Source organism: Gopherus flavomarginatus, chromosome 4 (assembly GCF_025201925.1).
Source record: "Gopherus flavomarginatus isolate rGopFla2 chromosome 4, rGopFla2.mat.asm, whole genome shotgun sequence".
Lineage (NCBI taxonomy): Eukaryota > Metazoa > Chordata > Testudines > Testudinidae > Gopherus > Gopherus flavomarginatus.
The window spans coordinates 187,083,639-187,107,676 of record NC_066620.1 but is presented as its reverse complement, the minus strand read 5'-3'; the positions used below and the strand labels follow the sequence as shown (position 1 = coordinate 187,107,676).

At 51.1% G+C, this 24,038-nt stretch overlaps 1 protein-coding gene across 4 annotated transcripts in view; it reads right to left on the bottom strand.

The window, feature by feature from the left end:
* Positions 1-24,038, bottom strand: part of GRHL1 (grainyhead like transcription factor 1) — a 91,997-nt gene that overhangs the window by 18,074 nt on the left and 49,885 nt on the right. For 3 of the 4 annotated variants that reach the window (XM_050950780.1, XM_050950777.1, XM_050950779.1), the window contains exons 10-12: positions 3,966-4,053; positions 873-1,012; positions 380-417 (exon numbers count right to left, since the gene is read on the bottom strand). In XM_050950780.1, the coding sequence (XP_050806737.1) occupies positions 380-417; positions 873-1,012; positions 3,966-4,053 (266 nt within the window). The remainder of the gene's footprint in view (positions 1-379; positions 418-872; positions 1,013-3,965; positions 4,054-24,038) is intronic. The other variant, XM_050950778.1, reaches the window with a different exon arrangement.

The following is a 24,038-nucleotide window of genomic DNA, read 5'->3' as shown; positions in this document are numbered from 1 at the left end:
TGTGCTGCTTAAACACAACATCAAATCAGCTATTTACCTGGAGATTCTGGGCAAATCCCTTTGGAATGTGAATATTTTTTGGCACACACTGGAAAGCCCAGAGCAGCAAACCTGAGTGTTAAGCTGGCTGCATGGTGATGGAGAGTGCCTGCTATGCAAGATTTTCCATTTTGGAGATGACCGCATCACTGACAGCCTGGGCCCTGTACTGCTTACAGGTCTTACTATAGTCTGGGGCTTATATAAGGGGAGGAGTAAAACACCTAATATTAGGGTACATGGCAAGCTCTTTGGGCAGGGAACTCACCTTCCTAGCTGATTTTACAGCACCATGCAATTCAATAGTGTTACAGAATGAATGAAATAGCGAGTCTCTTACCCTTCACCCTCCAGTTCTTCTGGTGCAACAGGAAGGACCTTTAAAACAAAACAAGAAGAGATTTTGAGTGTAGAGAGAAAGGTGCTCTAAATTAGACTATTGGATGGTAAATGACATGGGACCATCAACTGGAACCTACTACAGTGTGTGTAGCTAGCTAGCTAAAAAGTGGACCTGAGAAGCCAACAATACGAACATACTAGTCTAGGAGCTCTGGTCTGACCTGTATCCTGTCAGTGGTCAGCATTAAATGCTTCACAGGAAGGTGAAGAATTACCTGCCCACAAAGCAAGTTTTCTTCCTAACCCCCATTTGTTAGGGCTTGGCTTATGCCATGAAACATGAAGGTTTATATGATCACATACCTAACAGGAACTTTTTGCTCCCAGTGGTTATACATTTAAGAACCAGTCCAGTGGCTATGTACAATATCATTACGCAGGCAGACAATGCCTCTAATTTTATATTATGGGCACACAGCAGCATCACATACATGAGTCCCACGCTGAAGACTGGAATGGTGAAGGTCGGGGATAAAAAGAACTGGCTGAGTGTCAAGATCTTGGGATGGCTTGAAGATAGTGACGTCTGTCCGCTTGTGGGAAGGAAGCATTGGCACTTTGACATCGGGAACTGTAAAGAGATATCAAAGATTGTAATATATGGATATTGAAAACAATGACAGTTGTAGCCGTACTCCTTAAGAGCCATGTATTGCTGTTAAGCAGTGATGTGCTGGGGTGGGTGTGGAGGTGAGGGTCTTGGGACCTCATTGTTAAAATTTCCCAACCAAGTTTTTTGGGGGGATAGGAGGGGAAAGTGTGAGGCTTCCCCTTCTCTGATAGAGTCACCTATTCTGGGGGCCATAAATCACCCTGGTCAAAGATGCTTATTCCTTTTGGAATGTGCCAAATGTCAGGTATTTTCAGCAAAATCTTCCCAAACGATTGCTAAAAATCCATGCAGTTCCTGCCACACACCCCAATTTCAAATGACAGTGTTTGGAGACTATACTCCACTTTCAGTACACTCCTGTTTTCTCAGGAATCTACCACCAGCCTTTCCAGTGAGTGGCAGGAAGTGTTTGTGAGGTGGCACTGCTTCCCTCCTTGGCTGGGGTTATGAGAATGGGCTTTTGTCTAAACGGGTAAACAAATGAATTAATAGATTTTCCCCAGTACCTCACTTCTTCTCTATGAGCTCATGCACCCTAGAACATGGGTGTGCCTTGTTTCAATATTAGTAGCATATCACCTCTTAAAAGCACACAGAGCTGATCAATGTTCGTTTCACATTTAAAAACATTTGTGAAGGATGGTCTTAGGGGCACAGGACTGGGAAAGTCACATCTAGGTTCTAGTCCCACCTCTGCCACAGACTTCCTGTGTAACACACTGAACCTTTCTGCACGGGGGGCGGGGGGAGGGAGGGGAAATATTTCAACCTCACAGGGCCTCAGTGAAGCTTCCGTCACTGAGTATTGAAAAGCATTTGGAGATCCTCAAATGGAAAGCACTACAGAAACATTGTTACTACTGTGGAGCAGAGTTCGGCAAGGTACCAACATTTTACAGAATGGAAGGTTCTGTGAAAAATTTTGGTTCACCATTCTGAATTAAAACAAAACATTTCAGTCTAGTTCAATATTAATCTGTGCCCGTTAGCCACTATGTGCCTCATGGGAATTGTCTTTGGGTACTTCTTGGGTGGACCACATGTACTATAGGCCACTGTGGTTACATGACTCCCATGATGCTGCACATCAGTTCAACCAGTGGGAAAAATCACAGTGCATCATGGGAGATGTAGTTCAGCCAGGAAACCTAGTCTACGGAGACTGGAATATGAGGTATCCAAACTACAGCTCGCATGATGATCAGAGATTAATGTCAAACTGACCGAAAATGAAATATTTTAATTTGGGTTGAAAAACTGAAGTGTTTTGATTTGAATGAAACCTGCCCAAAATGAAATATTTCATTTTGAATTTCCCATGGAAAAAAAGTTGAAAAAAATTTCAAAACGATTAGTCTAAAATGGAAATCTTCTGTGGGAAAACTGATTTTCCAAAACTTCAACCAAAAATTGCCAACCAGCTCTACTATGGAGCAATCCATATAGATACAGTAATTGGGTCTCTGGAAGCAACTGTAATGCTTATAGCCAAACAATACGTATTCATCTTAATGGAGAAACAAACACCACATCTGGGCTCAGCCCAAGCATAGGAAGTTTAGCCCCATAAGCAGCATTTATGAAGAAAGATATGAACTTCTACAAATGGACGGTTTAGCATGCAATTGCCATTTCTCAGCCATTAGTTCTAGTACTGTGCACAGTGGTCTCTGGATTCTGCTTGGGCTACTATACTTGGGATAGGAGACACCCCCCCACACACACACATTTGTTAAACGCTGGCACAGCGTTGAGTCTTCTTTTTATAATACATTTGAAAACTCTGCCCTCCCTGTAACTGCCCTTAAGCAACTGGATTTCCCTGTGTCATTGCCTTCTTCTGAAGCCACACGGCCAGCCCACATTTGCTGTGTCAGGAAACCCTGTTTAAACAAGCTGTGAGGTTAATGCTTATTGAACCAGTCAGGCTGTTAAAAGCAGAGCTTCTGACAAGCACATCATGTGGATGTAATATTATCTTTAAACAACCCAGAGGAGAGACAAGGAACACACACTTTTCCTTGCTGCACAATGTGAAGGAGAAACAGGGATATAAACTCTACACCAAACAACTCTTAACCTATAATTGACCATCAAACATTGGCTCTGTAGGAAACAACATAAAAAGTATGATCTGCAAGAGAGAATTAAGAATGAAAAGCAAACACATTTGGAAGGAAAAATCTAAAAAGCCTTTTGCTCATTCCAGCATCAGGCCCCTTGGGCTTACTTTTACGTGCATAGAAACAATGTCTAACTAGACTATTAACTAAAAAGGGGCAGCTCAACTCTCTAGGGTTGAGTACAAGGCTGGGAATCAGGAGATCTGGGTTTGTACTGCAAACTCTGCCAGTGTCTTGCTGCACAGCCTTGAGTAAATCCCTTAAACCTGATTTGCAGAGGTTCCAGATATGGGGGGCATATAGCTCAGTGGTTTGAGTACTGGCCTGCTAAACCCTGAGTTGTGAGTTCAATCCTTGAGGAGGCCATTTAGGAATCTGGGGAAAAAAATCTGCCTAGGGATTGGTCCTGCTTTTGAGCAGGAGGCTGGACCAGATGACCTCCTGAGGTCCCTTCCAATCCTGATATTCTATCTCCAGCTCCCACTGACTTCAGTTGGAGTTGTAGATGCTCCACAAGTTCTCAAAATCAGGCTGTTGCGGTGTGCAACTCACTGCTACGGCGCCTCCTGCTGGCTGTCTTGAAGAAGTTCCTAATTTATCCTGTGCATTGCAAAATACAGTTCACAATCTCATGTGCAGTGAATTAAAGTGAAGCTATTTTACGAGAGGAAAAAAAAAGGGCAAGCAGTAACTCCTTTTTAGGAGAATTCTACTGTACTGAAAAACTGTAGTCTGTAAGTGACATGAGGCCTATGATTTAAACACTTGGTGGAATAATTTCTACTTACAGGCATTCAACAGGGAGCTGGAGTCAGTGCACTTGCCTTTTCTTTTGCTTTGTTTTCGTTCTTCATCCCTGATCTTCCTCTCTGCTCCCTGTCAGATGACAGATTGGGGAGGAAGGAAGAAAGAAAAAAAATAGTATCCTCAGTTGTTTGTTTTTATACCCTCGGGTCAATGGCATTGATCTTTACATAGCAGAACAGGTCAGTCTCACACTAACCACTTCATCAGGTCAGTCAGAAAATACCTCTTTTGCAATCTGTCAAGTACTTATTCTGAATCATCAAATCAAAATTTAATGAAAGTATCACAATCACCTGAATTTGTTTTAAGTATGGGACTGGGGCAAAATGGCAAGTTACCATACAATTACTTCAGTTATTTCCATACACTTAAGGGAATGGCAGTGTCTAAGGTATAAGACAGCGATCACTGAATTTTTCTCCAATTAATAATATTTACTGAACTTTTAATCAAAAATATTCCTGATGCTATAATCAAGCTAAATTCAGATCTCCTAGTGTTTTACAAGGATGGAATAAGACATACTAGCGTGTCAAAGAGTCTTCATCAGCAGCGACTGTGCCATCTTTCACAGGACTAAAAATAATACAAGCATTATTTTTCATCCTTCAGAACAGTGCAGGGCTGCCCAGAGGATTCAGGGGGCCTGGGGCAAAGCAATTTGAGGGGCCCCTTCCATAAACAAAAATGTTGCAATATTATAGAATACTATATTCTTATGGGGGCCCCTGAGGGGCCGGAGGCAAACTGCCCCACTTGCTGCCCCCTCTCTCCTCCTCCCCACTCCCCAGGAAGCCTTGGAAAAAATAAACATTTAAAAACCCTTCGCATCTTGACACAAACCCATTTTTGAGAAAACTTCTTTTCAAGTCATCTTTACAAGGTATCACTGGTTCTCAGCATCAGCTAGCGCAAGGGTCAGCAACCTTTCAGAAGTGCTGTGCCAAGTCTTCATTTATTCACTCTAATTTAAGGTTTCGCATGCCAGTAATACATTTTAACATTTTTAGAAGGTCTCTTTCTATAAGGCTACAATATATAACTAAACTTTGTTGTATGTAAAGTAAATAAGGTTTTTAAAATGTTTAAGAAGCTTCATTTAAAATTAAATTAAAATGCAGAGCCCCCCGGACCAGTGGCCAAGACCTGGGCAGTGTGAGTGCCACTGAAAATCAGCTCATGTGCCACCTTCGGCACGTGTGCCATAGGTTGCCTACCCCTGAGCTAGTGCTAAAAGATACTAAAGTTTATTAAAAGGGTTAGACAAATATTTTCGGTCAAAACTCTTTTGGATCGAAAACTAGGGGTTTTTAAAAAGCAGAAAAAAAACACACCAGACAATGTCTGCTTTCCTTCAAAATTTGTTGTGGTTTTTTTAATTGAAAAGCTGAAATTAGTCTGCCAAAACCTGAACACGGTTTGGAGTTTCAGAAGTGTGTGCCCAAATATTTGCCGCTTGCTGTGCTTGTTTAAAGAAACAATAAAAAATTTCTGTTTAAAAAAAATCCAAAACTTTTGAACCACCTCAGCTTGTGACTAAATGCCTGAGCCCATCCAATCAGAGATTTTTCCAGGTTTCTGATACTCTGCTGGCTTCCTTGACTCATATGTGTCTCCATAACTTTGGGTTCATTTAGCTTAGAATATAAGAATGGTCATACTGGGTCAGACCGAAGGTCCATCCAGCCCAGTATCCTGTCTGCCAACAGTGGCCAAAGCCAAGTGCCCCAGAGGGAGTGAACCTAACAGGCAATGATTAAGTCCCATGAGGGCAGGGGACTGGACTCGATGACCTCTCGAGGTCACTTCCACTCCTAGAGTCTATGAGTCTAAGTCATCTCTCTCCTGCCATCCATCTCCACCCTCTGAAAAACGGAGGCTAGGGACACCATTCCTTACCTATCCTGGCTAATAGCCATTTATGGACTTAACCACCATGAATTTATCCAGTTCTCTTTTAAACCCTGTTACAGTCCTAGTCTTCACAACCTCCCCAGGTAAGGAGTTCCACAAGTTGACTGTACGCTGCATGATGAAGAAAAGACGGTTACTCACCTTTGTAACTGTTGTTCTTCGAGATGTGTTGCTCACATCCATTCCAGTTAGGTGTGCGCGCCGCACGTGCACGTTCGTCGGAAACTTTTTACCCTAGCAACTCCAGTGGGCCGGCAGGTCGCCCCCTGGAGTGGCGCCGCCATGGCGCCCAATATATATCCCTGCCGGCCCACCCGCTCCTCAGTTCCTTCTTGCCGGCGACTCCGACAGTGGGGAAGGAGGGCGGGTGTGGAATGGATGTGAGCAACACATCTCGAAGAACAACAGTTACAAAGGTGAGTAACCGTCTTTTCTTCTTCGAGTGATTGCTCACATCCATTCCAGTTAGGTGAATCCCAAGCCATACCTAGGCGGTGGGGTCGGAGTGAGAAGTCGCGGCATGGAGCACAGCAGATCCGAAGGCCGCATCCTCTCTAGACTGCTGGACCAGGGCGTAGTGGGAAGCAAAGGTGTGGACCGATGACCAGGTCGCTGCCCGACAGATCTCCTGGATGGGCACACGGGCGAGGAAAGCCAGCGACGACGCCTGCGCCCTGGTAGAATGCGCAGTCACACGGCCCGTAGGGACGTGGGCCAAGTCATAGCAGGTCCTGATGCAGGACGTTACCCAAGAGGATAGCCTCTGGGAGGAGATAGGAAGCCCTTTCATGCGGTCCGCTACTGCTACAAAAAGCTGGGGGGATTTGCGGAAGGGCTTGGTCCTCTCCACGTAAAACGCGAGAGCCCTACGGACATCAAGCGAGTGGAGCTGCTGCTCCCTGCCTGAGGAGTGAGGTTTCGGGAAAAAAACCGGGAGAAATATCTCTTGGTTGACGTGGAAAGCTGAGACCACCTTGGGGAGAAAAGCAGGGTGTGGTCTCAGCTGCACCTTGTCCTTGTGGAAGACCGTGTATGGGGGGTCTACCACAAGAGCCCGGAGTTCCGACACCCGTCTAGCTGAGGTGATAGCTACTAGAAAGGCCGTCTTCCAAGAGAGGTAAAGCAGGGAGCAAGTAGCTAACGGCTCAAAGGGGGGCCCCATGAGTCGGGACAACACCAGGTTAAGATCCCAGGTTGGAGCAGGGGGACGGACGTTAGGGTATAAACGTTCCAGCCCCTTAAGGAATCTAGACACCGTCGGGTGGGAAAAAACAGAGTGACCATCCGCACCCGGGTGAAAGGTGGAGATAGCCGCTAGGTGGACTCGTAACGACGATATGGCCAGACCTTGCCCTTTGAGGGACCAAATGTAGTCTAAGATGTTGGCTACTGAAACTTCCATAGGGCGGAGATTTCTCTCCACGCACCAATAGGAGAATCGCTTCCATTTGGCCAAATATGTCGCTCTTGTGGACGGCTTCCTGCTGCCCAAGAGCACTTCCCTCACCGGCGTGGAACAGCGCAGCTCAGAGCCAGTCAGCCACGCAGGAGCCACGCCGCTAGGTGCAGCGACTGCAGGTCCGGGTGACAGAGGGTCCCGTGCTCCTGGGTAATCAGGTCCGGATGAAGGGGCAGGGGAACTGGGTCGGCTATGGTCAGGTCCAGCAGCATGGGGTACCAGTGCTGTCTGGGCCACGCCGGGGCTACCATGATCACGTGAGCCCTGTCCCTGCGCACCTTCAGAAGGACCCTGTGGACCAACGGGAATGGGGGAAATGCATAGTACAGGTGGGTCGACCACTGGATGAGGAAGGCATCCGCTATCGACCCGGGTTCCCTGCCCTGAAAGGAGCAGAACGCTTGGCACTTCCTGTTCCCCTTGGCCGCGAAGAGGTCCACCCGGGGATAACCCCACCTCCGGAAGATGGAGAGGGCGACGTCCGGGCGAAGGGACCACTCGTGTGACAGGAAGGATCTGCTCAATCGATCCGCCAGCGTGTTCCGTACTCCGGGGAGGAAGGAAGCCATGAGGTGAATGGAGTGGGCTACACAAAAGTCCCAGAGTCGTATCGCCTCGTGGCACAGGGAGGAGGATCTGGTGCCGCCCTGCTTGTTGATATAATACATGGTCGTCGTGTTGTCGGTGAACACCGCGACACAACGACCCTGGAGCTGATGACAGAACGTTTGACAAGCAAGACGGACCGCTCTCAACTCCCGCATGTTGATGTGTAGCCCCACCTCCTCCTGGGACCACAGGCCCTGCGTCCTCAGGGTCCCTGCGTGGGCCCCCCAGCCGAGATCTGAGGCATCTGTTGTTAGGGACACCGAGGGCTGAGATGGGTGGAAGGGGAGACCCGCACACAACACTGACTGGTCCAGCCACCAGCCGAGAGAATCTAAGACCCTCTGGGGGATCGTGATTAACATATCTAGTGGCTGTCTTGTCGGCCTGTAATGACCGATGAGCCACAACTGGAGTGGCCTCATGCGGAGCCGAGCGTAATTGGTCACGAAAGTACAGGCCGCCATGTGGCCTAACAGGGTTAGACACGTCCTCACTGACGTCAGGGGGGCTGTCTGTAGTCGTTGCACGATTGCCGACAAGGCCTGGAACCGCTGCAATGGCAGCAAGGCCCTGCCCACAGTGGCGTCCAGGACGGCCCCGATGAATTCCACCTTTTGTGTGGGGGCCAGGGTGGACTTGTCTGTGTTCACCAAGAGGCCCAGAGTGGCGAACATGTCGGTGATCACACGGACATGGCTGCAGACTTGTTGTTCCGACGTGCCCCGAATCAACCAATCGTCCAGATACGGGAACACGTGGATACGACTGCGCCGAAGCTGCGCCACAACAACTGCCATGCATTTCGTAAACACTCTCGGGGCCGTGGACAAGCCAAATGGGAGGACTGCAAATTGGTAATGCAGAGACCCCACAACGAAGCGAAGGAAACGTCTGTGGGGTGGCCAGATAGCAATGTGGAAATACGCGTCCTGCATGTCGAGGGCGGCGTACCAGTCTCCCGGATCCAGGGATGGGATAATGGTCCCCAAGGAAACCATGCGGAACTTCAACTTCACCAGGTACTTGTTGAGCTCTCGCAGGTCGAGGATGGGCCTGAGGCCTCCCTTGGCCTTGAGGATCAGAAAGTAGCGGGAATAAAACCCCTTGCCTTTCTCGTTCTCCGGCACCGCCTCTATAGCTCCTTTGCCGAGGAGCGTCTGCACCTCCTGCCGAAGGAATTGCTCGTGAGAGGGGTCCCTGAAGAGGGACGAGGAAGGGGGGCGGGGAGGAGGAAATGAAACAAACTGCAGGCGGTATCCCGACTGCACCGTGCGTAAGACCCAGCGGTCTGATGTTATTAGGGACCACGCCGGGAGGAAAAAAGAAAGGCGGTTGGAAAACGGGGGGAAAGGATCCAATGGGGAAACTGTTACTGCGCCCTCGGGCGCACCTTCAAAATGAAGGCTTGGGACCAGGCGGGGGCTTAGAGGAGCCTTGGTTTTGGCCCCTTTGGTTCCCCGAGTGCCTGCGCCTTCCGTTCCTGCCGCGGCGCCTGTTAAGGTCCTGCCGCTGGCGGAACTGGAGATACGGCCTGCGCTGTTGTTGTTGTTGCTGCGGCCGGAAGGGTCTGCGCTGCGTCACTGGAGTGTGCATCCCCAGTGACCTCATGATGACTCGGTTGTCTTTTAGACTCTTGAGTCTAGGGTCTGTCTTATCCGAGAACAGCCCTTGGCCTTCAAAAGGAAGGTCCTGTATTGTGTGCTGGAGCTCCGGCGGAAGGCCGGAAACCTGCAGCCAGGAGAGGCGACGCATCGTTACACCCGACGCGAGGGTACGGGCAGCCGAATCCGCAGCGTCCAGAGAGGCTTGCAAGGACGTGCGTGCGACCTTCTTGCCTTCCTCTAGGATGGCCGCAAACTCCTGACGAGCGTCTTGTGGCAACAGCTCCTTGAATTTGTCTGCTGCCACCCAGGAGTTAAAGGCGTATCTACTTAACAGGGCCTGTTGGTTGGAGACCCTGAGTTGCAGCGCCCCCGCCGAGTACACCTTACGGCCGAGGAGATCCATCCGCCTAGCCTCCCTGGATTTGGGGGCTGGAGCCTCCTGACCATGACGCTCCTTATCATTGACGGATTGGACCACCAGGGAACACGGAGTCGGGCGTACGTGGAGGTACTCGTAGCCCTTAGAAGGAGCCATGTACTTCCTCTCGACGCCCTTCGCAGTGGGAGGAATGGAGGCCGGAGACTGCCAGATGGTGTTGGCATTGGCCTGGATGGTCCGTATGAACGGCAGGGCGACCCTGGTGGGAGCGTCTGCCGAGAGGATGGTGACAATAGGGTCCTCTACCTCCGAGACCTCCTCGGCTTGTAGACTCAGGTTTTGGGCTACTCGCCGGAGGAGGTCCTGGTGCGCCCTGAGGTCCAGCGGGGGGGGGCTGTTGGAGGAGGTCCCAGCCACCGCTTCATCAGGGGAAGAAGATGAGGAGACCCCCGGCAAGAGGGTGTCTAAAGGGGGGTCTCCCTCGGCCCTCGCCTCTGCCTCAGGAGCCAAAGTGGAGTCCTGTTGCTTGGATCCTTCCTCCCCATCCGGGGAGGGAGGGGGGCGAGACAACGAGGCCTCAGGTGCCCTGCGCTCTGCAGTCGCCGGCCTAGCAGGGAGCTGTTGGGGGCCCTGGGCCTGATGATACGCCCAGGGTGTCCAGAAACCCCATTGCTGTGGGGCTGCGTCCTGCTGTGGAGGCTCGCTGAACAGCGCCGCCTGCCGGTCGGTGCCGAGCGCGTACCCACTGTCCGCCAGCGAAGACACGGACGGCTGCCTCGAGGGCCATGGCGGGGCGGACCCTGGATGGTAAGGGTCCGCGCGGGCCGGCACGGGCGATCGTCTCGGTGCCGGGGACCGGTGCCGGGAGTCGTAACGGTGCCGGGAGCGGGACCGAGTTCTGCCACGGTGCCGGGATCTGGATCGGTACCGGGCGCCGCTTCGGTGCCGGGATCGGGACCTGCCACCGGTTCGGTACCGGGAGGTCGACCGGGACCGGGACCTGCCACCAGCTCGGCGCCGGGAGGTCGACCGGTGCGGCGAACGTCTGGATCGGCTCCTGGACTCGCGGTGCCGGTAACGACGGCTGGAGTCTGACCGCGATCGTCTCGGTGTCGACCGGCGCCGCGAGTGCGACCGGTACCGCTGAGGGGAGCGGTGCCGGGACTGCGAGCGGCGGCGGGATCTGGAGCGACCCTGACGTCGGGACCTGGAGCGAGAGCGAGAGTCCCGGGACGGTGCCGACATCATAGGCTCGCCTCTGGACACAACCCGCACCGGAGGTACCGGGGGTGGTAGCTGAGTGGGCTCGGTCATGGCTATGAGGTCCCGTGCCGAGGCGAAGGTCTCTGGTGTAGATGGCACCACTATCTCGACCCCAGATGTCATGGGGGAGCTTGGCGGCACCGGACTCGACGGACCCGCCGGGCCCGGAGTCGACGGTGCCGGCGGCGCCGCGGCCGATGCTGAGGCCGGGCGCTCCACTCGGGTGTGCCTGGCCGGAGTAATGGACTTCGACGGCCTAGGCTCTGTCCCCGGTGCCGGAGAAGGTCGGTGCCGGGGAGTCTTCTCGGTGCCGGTGCGATCCGGTGCCGGCGCCGACATCACGGCCTGCGAAGCCGCCGGGTCAAGTGCCGCCTCCATGAGGAGAGTCCGGAGCCTTTGATCCCTCTCCTTCTTAGTCCTTGGCTTAAAAGCCTTGCAGATGCGGCACTTGTCGGATCTATGCGATTCCCCCAGGCACTTCAGGCACGCGTCGTGGGGGTCGCTCGTGGGCATAGGCTTCTTGCAGGCCGCACACTGCTTGAAGCCCGGCGAACCAGGCATGAGCCCGGTGCCGGGTGCCGGGAAGGGCTAAGCCCCCGGCGAAAAACTATTTACAACTACTTAACACTTAACTACTACTATCTACTTAACAGTCTAATTAACACTACAATAGAGATAACGATAGAAAAACAAGGAGAGCTAGGGACGTGGAGGACAGCTATGCCGCGCTCCACAGTGCCAACGACCGACACGGCGGTAAGAAGGAACTGAGGAGCGGGTGGGCCGGCAGGGATATATATTGGGCGCCATGGCGGCGCCACTCCAGGGGGCAACCTGCCGGCCCACTGGAGTTGCTAGGGTAAAAAGTTTCCGACGAACGTGCACGCACGGCGCGCACACCTAACTGGAATGGATGTGAGCAATCACTCGAAGAAGAACTTCCTTTTATTTGTTTTAAATCTGCTGCCGATTAATTTCATTTGGTGACCCCTAGTTCTTGTATTATGGGAATAAGTAAATAACTTTTCCTTATCCACTTTCTCCACATCACTCATGATTTTATATACCTCTATCATATCCCCCCTTAGTCTCCTCTTTTCCAAGCTGAAAAGTCCTAGCCTCTTTAATCTCTCCTGATATGGGACCCTCTCCAAACCCCTAATCATTTTAGTTGCCCTTTTCTGAACCTTTTGTAGTGCCAGTATATCTTTTCTGAGATGAGGATTCATTAATGGTTGCATGGCAGTTTGAAGATATACAGCTATACCCAGAATGACACTAGAATGCTTGGCATCTAAGTAAATTCAAAGGGGTGGTGAAAGTAAGCACCAGGATGGAGAACTGGTCAGTAGCCTGGGAAAGATGGCATCTGAGCTGTGGTTTACAAAGACCCATCTGTTTAGTGAGGCTTATGATCAACCTTTGTAACCAGCAGTGGGTTTTTTGATAAACTAGCAGTGGGTTCTGGCAAGCTAGAATAAACATTTTATTAAAGTAAGGTCCCCAGAAGCCTTAGTGAGTGGGGACAGTATATGTTCCTTAATAAAGATGGGACATAAAATCAGAAAGGTAGAATGACTTTTGTCTAGGGTGGCAAGGGTAAAGGTCAACCTCACCAGAGATGATGTGGGGGTGCGGGGAGAACTGGCAGAGCAGACAGGAAATTAGAAATAGAGGAGGGGAGGCCAGCCAGCTCCAGAAATAATCAGTTCAAAGAGGAAAACAATGACCCAATACTAGATTTGCAGCACTTCAAGGCAGGGACCAATATCTTTAATCTAGAAGACCCCTAATGTTCTGGTGCTGTGAAAAAAAAGCAGCATGGATACATTGATATTCTAACATGGGTAACATTTGCGTATGTTAACGGTATGACTCTGTCCCCTAAAAAATGGGATGGCATTTAAAAAAATACCCCAGGCTGCCACCATTGTATAACCCACCATAACTTCAGACTGAAGGGGCACAACATCAGCCTGCAACATTAACATAGCAGAAGTGTCAGAATGCATCCGCAGTACAGAGTCAGCGAGGGTCACAAGGGTCAGTTCAGATTTTGCCTCAGCCCTATATTTTCTTGTTCACAGAGGGTTATGTCAAGTATTTACTGTTATTCAAATGTAATATTTCAGAATTGCAATTTCTCTGTTGTACTTTTTTTAGGTGTGTGTATGTCTATGTATTTCCAATATGTATTTGAGGAAATCCTCTTTTGTTACACACCCACATCCATACAGTTGTATGGAACTTGGTTTTTAAAAAGTGATGCTGGTTCTGAGTTACTGGAGCACATTAAGAGCCTCTTGAATTCTACATACAAACCAAAAGCCACATACTAAGCTTTGGAAAATAGGAATCTCCAGACTGCATCAGACCAGTGGTCCATCCAGTCCATGTTCTATCTGTCACTGCTGGCCAAGGCCAGATGCATCAGAAAAAGGCCTAGGAAAACTCCCTGTGAAGCAAAGATTAAACAACATGGAAAGTCTCTTCCCAATCCCATCAGTCAGAGGGTGGATTATGTCCTGGAGTTTGAGGGTTCAGATCCCTATCAAAACCTCTGATTTGTGGGGTGGGTTCTTTTTTGTTTGTTTGTTTTTAAATCCTTAAGATTCTAATTTCACTCCTGGGTTCAGACAGTGATAGTCAATTTTCCTTTTGAGAACTGTTACCTTACGAAAAATTAGTTTTATTTGTTAAGCACCAACAACATGCTTAACCCTGTACAAGCCAGACTCTGGTCTGAAGAGCTCACAATTTAACAGACAGGTAGAGGAAGCGTAACAGGATCCTCAACCCTAGAGCCACTAACGGCATCATTATAAGTAGGGCTGGGTGAATAACTGATTTTTCAGGGTGGTGGCTCCTCAAATCAAATCAAATTAAAAAAAAAAAAAGTTTAGTTCAGGTTGAACTGAATCTGAAATTGTTATTTCACTGAAAACTCTGGTCTGTTCCTGAGCAGAGATTCGAACCTGTGTCTACCATATTCCAGGTGCATACCCTAACCACTGGGCCAAAGCTTAAAAACAGAGGGCAGCAGCACCAACACCTCCTCTGGTCATTTTGTGAATGACATACTGTGTACATCAAATCTGCAAATAATTAGGAGTCAACCAAAAGTGCATTTTTCAGCAAATAATCTATTCGCCCAGGGTGAATTATAAGATCTGCTGTCTCTTCATTGTTATTAATTCTTGTACACAGCCAGCAACTGCCTGGAGTTTTGTGGCTTTTTTATTTTTTTTTTGGCAGTCTGAAGAGGATGATTTTTCTTCATTCAGTGAGACTATAACAACCTGACATGATGTACGTGGCATGTCCTTACTGTGTGAAGTCTCATTAAATAATGAAATAAGCCATCTAGCTAGTAAGTAACAAGGCAGAGCATACAGTAATAATGCATATGACACATGCGTGTTGCAAGGCCCAAGGCCAAAGGCCAGTGCTCCTAGTCCTTTTGAAGTTTATGGACAGCTCATTTCAGCTGCATGTTGTGAAATGGGTCACTGCTAGTCTATAATGCCTGGACTTCCACACAGATGTTTAATTACAGTGGAGTACACAGATCCAACCTCCATGGAAAAGCTTCCCTCTAGCTGAAATCCTAGTTTGAACATTTGGCAAGGCAATGCAACTGCATGGGGGGAGGGGTTCATTTCACAGGCCACGTCTACACTACAGCATAAAATCGAAATTATTAAAACCGGTTTTATAAAACTGGTTTTATAAAATCGATTTTACGCGTCCACACTAGGGCACATTAATTCGGTGGTGGGCGTCCATGGTCCTAGGCTACCATAGATTTCCGGAGCGGTGCACTCTGGGTAGCTCAGTAAAAGAATGAGACCAATAACTTCGATTTCCGTCCACACTAACCCTAAATCGATATAGTAATATCGATTTTAGGGTTACTCCTCTCATTGGGGAGGAGTACAGAAATAGATTTTAAGAGCCCTTAAAATTGATTTAAAGTGCCTTGTAGTGTGGACGGGTACAGCGTTAAATCGATTTAACGCTGTTTAAATCGATTTAACGCTGCAGTGTGGACCAGGCCACAGTGAAGTTTTGCTGCAGGTAAATTCCACTGTAAATCTGTTCCTTGAATTGAAGTAATCTAGGGTTAAAGGATCTGTATAGGGACAGAAGGAGAGGTTCCTCCTTATTCTGTCATACACAAACCTAATACGTGCCTAACCATCCCCAAAGACAGTCTCTTAGGCCCTGATCCTGCAACTTGCTGAACACAGACATACCTAGGTGCCCACGCAGAGCCCCAGTGATATCAATGGAATTCACCCAGGTGCAACAAAATACAGGCACATCTTTCACTGGCTGACTCATTAAGCAGATTAAGTGAGGGGATCTGGGAAGCCAGTCTTTTGAGAAGAGTGCACATTTCACTAACATTTCTTCTCACACTCCCCTTCCCCTATGGTTCCCCTGCCACCCATGAACCCATACAATATTCCAACAGCACCCCTCACTGCATACAAGAAGCATGGCCCAGTGGTTAGAATACTAGCCTGGGAGACCCAGGTTCAACTTCCTGCTCCACCACTGGCTTCCTGTGTATCACTAAGTTTCTCTGCCTCTGTTCCCCATCTATAAAATGGGGAACTACCCTACCTCCTACAGAGGTGCTGTGAAGCTAAAAAGATTTTACACAGTGTAGTTGTAACCATGTTCGTCCCAGGATACTAGAGCGAGAAGGTGGGTGAGGTAACATCTTGAACTGTATTTACACTTTCTCTACACATCTGAAGAAGTGGGCCATAGTCCACAAAAGCTTATGCTCTAATAAATTGTTAGTCTTTAAGGTATCACAAGACTCCTCATTGTTTTTACTTTTGCTAAAAAGACAGTTACCTTTTCCCTAACTGGTGTTCTTTGAGATGTGTTGCTCATGTCTATTCCACAATAGATGTGCATGCTTGCCCTGTGCACCAGTGCCAGAAGTTTTTCCCCTAGCAGTACCCATAGGGGAGTGCCCCTAGCGACCCCTAGAGTGGCACCTCCATGGCACAGTATAAGGGGCGCTGCGCGCTCCCCCTGCCCTCAGTTCCTTCTTGCCAGATAACTCTGATAGGGAAAGGAGGGCGGGATGTGGAATGGACATGAGCAACACATCTCGAAGAACACCAGTTACGGAAAAGGTAACTGTCTTTTCTTCTTGGGGTGATTGCTCATGTGTATTCCACAATAGGTGATTCCAAGCTGTATCTGCTGGAGGTGGGTAGGAGTTCACAAACTCTCAGGACGGAGCACAGCCCTGCCGAACCTAGCATCTTCCCTGGTCTGGGAGACAATCGCATAATGTGAAGTGAATGTGTGAATTGAAGACCACGTGGCAGCCCTGCAAGTGTCCTGAATGGGGACATGGGCTAAAAAGGAGCTGACGAGGCTCACGCTCTAGTTAAGTGTGCCCTCACAATTGATGGTGGAGGGATTCCCACCAGGTCATAACAGGTACGGATGCATGAGGTGATCCAGTTGGAGAGCCACTGAGTGGAGATTGGCCGACCTCTCATGCGTTCAGCCAAGGCGATGAACAGTTGCGAAGACTTCCTAAATGGCTTAGTCCACTCCAGGTGAAAGGCCAGAGCCCATTTGACATCCAGAGTGTGCAGGCAACGCTCCTCACTGGATGCATGGGACTTGGGGCAGAGGACCAGCAGGAAAATGTCCTGACCATGTGGTAGCCGGAGACCACTTTTAGGAGGAATGAAGGATGTGGGCAGAGCTGCACCTTATCCTTATGAAACACCCTGTACAGGGGATTGGAGGTCAGGATCCTGAGACCCATCTAGTGGACATGATGGGCACCAGGAAGGCTACCTTCCATGAGAGATGCAACCAGGAGCATGTAGCCAATGGCTCAAAGGAGGGACCCGTCCACCATGCCAGCACCAAGTTCAGATCCCACTGCAGGACTAGGGGCCTAATGTACGGGAAGAGACAATCCAATCCCTTAAGGAATCGGCAAGTCATAGTATGGGGGAACACTGCCCCTGCACTAGCAGGTGGAAGGCCAATATGGTCGCCAAGTGCACCTTGACAGACGAGGGTGTCAGGCCCTGGGGTCTAAGGTAAAGGAGATAGTCTAAAATGAGCTGGATCAGGGCAGCCACAGGGGAAATGCCCTGCTCAGCTGTTCATCGGGAAAACTGAGACCACTTAGCCAAGTAGGCTCGACGCATCGAGGGTAACCTGCTTTCCAAGAGGATGCGCTGAACCCCTTCCAAGCACGTCCTTTCCTCCCGGCCTAACCATTGAACAGTCATGCCGTGAGGTGGAGTGCTGCTAGGTTGGGGTGGAGGCGGCGGCCCTGGTCCTGGGAGAGCAGGTCTGGGCAGGACGGCAGTCATGGTGGGGCAACCGCCAGGCTCATGAGGGTCCCATACCAATGCTGCCTGGGCCATGCCAGGGCAAATCAGGAGGACCCGGACCCTGTCCGTCTTTATCTTTTCCAGGACCCTGCCAATCAGCAGGATCGGGGAGAAGGCATAGAGAAGCTGGCCTGACCAGGACAGGAGGAAGACATCAAGATAGCACCCATTGCCAGCCCCCCCCCGAGCAGACCGGGGACACTGGCAGTTCTGCTGAGTAGCGAACAGGTCCACCTGGGGAGTTCCTCACTCTTGGAAAAGTCTGTGCACCACCTCTGGGTGTAGAGACCACTCATGCTGAGAGGAGAAAAGTCTCTGCTCAGGAGATCCACCTGCGAGTTTCAGGTGCCTGGGAGGTGGTAGGCCTGTAGGCAAATGTCATAGGCTACATGGAATCCCATAGCCTGAGGGTTTCCTGGCAGAGGAGCAGGCCCCACCTTGCCTGTTGATGTAAAACATCAAGGCCATGTTGTCCGTGAGAACCCTGACCACTTTGCCCTCCAGGTGTGAGCGGAAGGCCACGCACGCCAGCTGGACCATGCTGAGTTCCTCGATCCTATTGATCCAGTGCTAAATGACACCCTCCCCCCACCACCCTAAAGGGAGGATCTACAGGGCCTGAAAACTAAATAATTCTGGGGGACAACTAATGAGATAACAGGGATAGGGGTCAAACAAAGGGAACCTGACAGGGAAACCAAGCAGAGAACCCTGGACAGTGCCCACTGCTCCTCAAAAGGCGTCAAGGAAGCCAGCGGACGCCGCTCAGAGGAACTCTGCCCGGATACGTGAGTGGATGGAGGATCAGAAATAGGCCCTACAGTAACAGGAGACTCCATCGGCCAACCTCCTCTCTGGTTTTATAGATGGCCGTTTTAGCCAGGGCCAGGAGGTTGACCAGGAGGTCCCGTGGCTTTGTGGGGCCACAGATGGGGAGTGCATAGATAAGGAGATGAGGGGAGAAGTGCAGCCAGAAGCTTAACAAAATATTTGTGAGGAGTGGAACAGGGGCTGCAACCTGGCGCACTCCAAGTAAACGTTTGCCAGGGTCTCCCTCATGCCACAGAAGGGGCATGTGTCTGGGATGGGGGTAAACCATGCCAAGTACATGCCTATGCTCACGGCCTCATGAAGGAGCCGCCAACTGATATCCCCGTCGGGCCTCAAGACCAAGGCAGAGTATAGGCTGGTCCACCGAGACACCTCACCCTCTAGAGGTGGCAGGAGGTCCCGCCACTTTGTGTTGGGGCGGGACATGAGGGTGAGGAGGTGAAGGGTGTGGAGCATGAGCATGTATAGGTGTTTCCTTGGTGCAGTCTGGAAACGAACCACCTGCAAGTTGCGCAGCCGGCTCACGGTGAAGGGACGGGCGGGAGAGGGGCGGTTGGGTCCACGGGACAGGGGCCTGATTAAAACGTCTGGAGGGCCTGGGGTGGAGGGTGGACGGGGTGTGCCCTCTCGCAAGACCCAGTCGAGGTTGGCTCGAGCAGCGGGCGGCAAAGCGGCCCTCACCTCCTGAAGTATGCGCTGGGGAGTATGAGACCTGGAGAGCCCCACGTGCTGAGCGTGCATCAGGTGATCCAGCCAGTCACCCCCTTCGTAGTCTCCAGGAGGTCTCCGACTCTGGTGACTTCTGCCAGGACCAACCTCTGGCACACTGAGGGGGACTCCGCCACCTGCACATGTGTAGCAGGGGCTCCGAGAGGAGATCTGCTTCCTCGGTGGCCGCCACGGACCTGGTCGTGCGCAGACCACAGACCTTGGGGTGTGGAGCCCATGTGGGGAATGTTCAGACCCAAGTCCGATGAGTCAGACACCAGCTCCAGCAATGGGCCCTTGCCCCTGAAGGTGACCCCGCAGAGCATGCTCCCTGGGAAGGAGCACCATTGTAGGGAGGCGATCACCGGCTCGGGCATAATGAGGACCTTGTCCATCCTGTCTCTGGCCTGGGAGAAGACAGAGGACAACCAGAGCTGGAGGGGCCTCATCCTAAGTCTGGTGTGGTGAACCACATAAAGGCACACTGACATGTGACCCAGGAGCTGGAGACACTTTCTTGCTGTCATCACGGGAAACTTTGACTGTGTCGATGAGCCCTTTCAGGGTCTTGAATCTGTCTGGTGGGAGGGAGGCCCTGGCCGACATCATGTCCAGGACTGCTCCGATAAACTCTATGCACCATACCGGGACTAACATGGACTTGGTGTCATTTAACAACAGGCCCAGGGTGGCGCATGTGGAGAGGAGCAGCACTGTGTGATCACACACCTGCAACTGGGAGCTGCCTTGACCAGCCAGTCGTCCAGATAGGGGAAGATCTGGACCCCACGGTGCCTGAGGTAGGCCACCACCACTGACATACATTTCATGAATACCCTGGGAGCAGTGAACAGAACAAAACGGGAGAACTGTAAATTGGTAGTGCTCCTGCCCAACATGAAACGGAGGAAGCGCCTGTGCCCCTTGAATACATTAATGTGGAAGTACGCGACCTGCAGATTGACGGTGGTGTACCAGTTCCCGGGATCAAGGGAGGGGATGATGGAGGCCAGAGAGACCATGCAAAACTTGAGCTTTACCATGTACTGGTTCAGGCCTCACAGATCCAGAATGGGGCCAAGCCCCACTTGGGCCTTCAGGGTAAGGAAATAGCGGAAGTAGTACCCGTGGCCTTTGAACTCCGCTGGCACGACTTCCACCACTCCTAAGCCAAGGATCTGCCCCACCTCCTGCTCTAACAGGGTCTCGTGAGAGGGGTCCCAGGAGAGATGGGGGTAGAGGTAAACTGGAGGATGTAGCCCCAGGATATAAGTGTTGAGGACCCAACAATCTGAAGTCAGCCGCAACCACTCCAGGAGAAAAGCACACAACCGGCTGGAGAAGGGAAGCTTTATTGTGGGTACATCCCTGGTGTGAACTGGTAGGTCATCCCCGGGCATCCGGTCAAAACCCCGCCTGTTTACCCTTGGAGGACCCAGGCTGGGGACAGATCGAGACTGCTTCTGTGGGTGTTTCTTTTATAGTCCTGTGACTTTTTATAAGGAGGCTTTTATTTACAGTGAGTGGCCTGGGTGGGAGCCTGCTGAGGCTTAAACTTGGGCCTAGCCAGAGCTGGGACATAGAGGCCAAGTGTCTTAAGTGTAGTACAGGAATCTTTCAGGCCATGAAGTTTCATGTCTGTCTGTTCCGCAAACAGGGCCTTGCCATCGAACAGGAGGTCCTGCAAGGAAGTCTGTGCCTCACTGGACAGCCCAGACACCCTTCTCATAGACACTGCGGAGGACATGAACCTTGCAGCTGTTTCCGCAGCATCCGACACTGCCTGCAGGGTTGCCCTGGCAGCCTCTGTACCCTCCTCCACCAGAGCTTTGAACTCCTTCCTGTCATGCTCCTGGAGAGAGTCCTCGAATTTGGGTAGAGAGCCCCACACATTGAACTCATTCCAACCCAGGAGAGCCTGATGGTTTGCCACCCTTAACTGGAAACTCTAGGACAAATAAACCTCTCCCCCAAATAAATCCAACCTCCTGGAGTCTTTATTTTTCAGAGTAGGGGCTGGTTGGTCCTGCCTCTCCCTGTGGTTGACCAACAACCACAGGGGAGTTGGGGGCAGGGTGGGTGTACAGGTATTCATGCCGCCTGGCGGGCACAAAGTACTTCCGTTCTGCCCTCTTAGAGATGGGGGGGCGGAGGGGGACAAGGAAGCTGGGTTTGCCACAAGGCATTTGAAATTTTTGCCACCCCTTCTTGGACTGGAAGAGCCATCCTGCCCAGTATTGAGGCATATAGCACGTTGGAGAGGGAGTCCAAGGGTTCCTCCACATCCTCGGCCTGAAGCTTGAGGTTTGATGCCACCCTTTTCAATAGTTCCTGGTGGCCTAAGAGTCCTCCTGTGGAACAGAAGGAGGAGGGGTCATAATCATCTCATCAGGGGAGGGTGAGGATGCAGGCAGGGTATTCTGCAAACCCACCGGTATTGGAGGTCCCACCACTTGGTCACCCTCCAGGCATGGAACTGAAAATGCACGTCTCACTGACGCCTTTCTGGGAGGCTGGGAAAGAGAGGCCGATGGTCGTTCCAAGGCTCCGGCCACCAAGTGAGCCCCCACCACAGGGCCCACTGGTACCAAGGGGCCGGCCAAGGAGCCTGGTGCCACTCCACCTGCTGTGGCACCAGCGGAGCAGGCTGTTCAGCCTGACTAGCACGTCCCATCAACTGATGACTACAAAGGGAGGCCGGGCTGGTGTTTGACCTGCTGCTGTCCCTGGACTGGGAGGAGCGGTGGCGTTGGGAATGGTGCTGACCATGAGACCATGATCCCGATGTGGAGGAATGGTACCACAGGTAGCAGCTGCTCTGTGATCGGCTCCGGCAGGTGGATCCGAGCTGGCAAGGTGCTGGCGATCGACGCCCGGGATTGCGGAAGCAGCGCCAAGGTGGTGTCCGTGAGCGAGACGAACAATGGGAACGGCGTCGACACCCACAACACGTCGGGTTACAGTAGCCTCTCGAAGATGAAGGCCTCTGGTGCCATCCGTCTCTGTCTTGATGGGGCCCGCTCCCTTTGTGAGGTCTGCGGTCCCTTGAGGCAGAGCGGTGCCTGGACCCCCTGTCAGTTGGAACCCAGCTAGACAACCTGGTGGGGGTCGACAGTGAGCAATGTGGACTACGCACTGGGCAGTCACTGAGTGGCGAATGGCATCGGGAACATTCCCTCGACCACGAACGGTACCGACAAGGAGGCGACTGTGGCGATCTAAGTGGTGCTTGTCTCTGGACCGGGAAACCAACGGTGGCAGTGTTCCTGGTACCAGCAGGGACATAACGCCCTGGGCCGCTTACAGGGTCTCCGGCGTGGAGGCTACCCACACATCCAGGGAAGCCAGCACAGATTGTGCTGGGCTACTCCGCTCGACCTGAGTCAGAGGCCTGGAGGCTGACAGTGACCGAGAACTGCCCAATATGGGTCTAGTCTCTCCCCCCATCTTGCTCCAGTGCCTCGGCGAAGATCTCTTCTTGGCCTTCTTGACGTGCCCTGCGGACAGGGAGTGGTGCCAACTGGTTGAAGGCACCAAAGGGTCACTGCGCACCTACGCTGTGGTACCCGGTGCCAACTCAGAGCGGTGCACCAGAGTCGGTGTCAACGCCAACTCCATCAGAATGTCTCTGAGCCAAATATCCCTTTCTTTCTTGCTCTGAGGCTTGAAAGATCTGCAAATCTTGCAGCGATCGCTGAGATGGGTTTCCCCCAGACAGCGTAAACAGTCCACGTGCGGGTCACTCACCTGCATCGGCTGCTGGCAAGTGTTGCACGACTTAAAGCCTGGGGCATGGCGCATGCCCTGACCCGGGCACACTAAACTAAACTAATACTAATCCAAACTACTTCAACTACAGGTACTACTATGAACAAATAAGAGTTCTAGAGGAAAGCTGCAGAAAGCTGGAGCAGAGCAGTTCCGGTGCACCTTCACAGGTGGCAAGAAGGACCTGAGGGTGGGGGGAAGGTGCAGCGCCATATACCACACCTTGGAGGCACCACTCCAGGGGTCGCTAGGGGGCTCTCCTCTACAGGTACTGGCAGGGGAAAAAAACTTCTGGCATTGGTGCAAGTGGCAAGCATGCACACCTATTATGGAATACACGTGAGCAATCACTTGAAGAAGAACAATCTGTTCCACCTTGTATTTAGCTGTGACACTCCAAGTTAGTTTCCCGGACCTGAAGAGCAGCTCTGCGTAGGCCTGAAAACTTGTGTCTCACCAACAGAAGTTGGTCCAATAAAAGATATTACTTCACCCACATTGCCTCACAATCTTTACTGTGAGAGACATTCAGTTACCATGGTAATGGTGGCCACTTAAGTACATAAGGTAAATAGATGGATCACTTAAGATTCAAGCCTTGGCCACTTGGGGGGGGGGGGGGGAGACATAAGGTGACTAATGAGTCATCCTCTGCAGTCAGATGGAGGCACCGCTGTGGGTTGGGACTCAACTAATAGGAGGTGTCTGGTCAAGTCTATTTTTATACTACTTAAACAGAGCTTGAGCCAATATTTGAGTGATGCTGTATTGACAGAGATGTGCTCCCCATGTGACTCCACTTCAGAATCTGGGTGAGGGATTGTCTATTGTAGACAGAGAGACCAGACAAAATCCAAAGTGAAAAGTTATATAAAATGGGGGTAACTAACTAGAGTTCCTGAAAATGTATGATGCAGACGAAAACACTTTTCTCTGAACCAATGAGCAGAGTGTGGATTTGCCATATTAACAACTGGTTTATTAAAAGCGAGGGAGTTTGGAAGTCTGCTTTTTTAGCTTGCAACTGATTGAGGAGAAGTAGTCCAGGGGTTAGGGCACTAGCCTGGGTTCAATTCTCTTCTCCATCACAGACTTCTTATGTGACAAGTCACTTAGCCTCTCTAGGTATA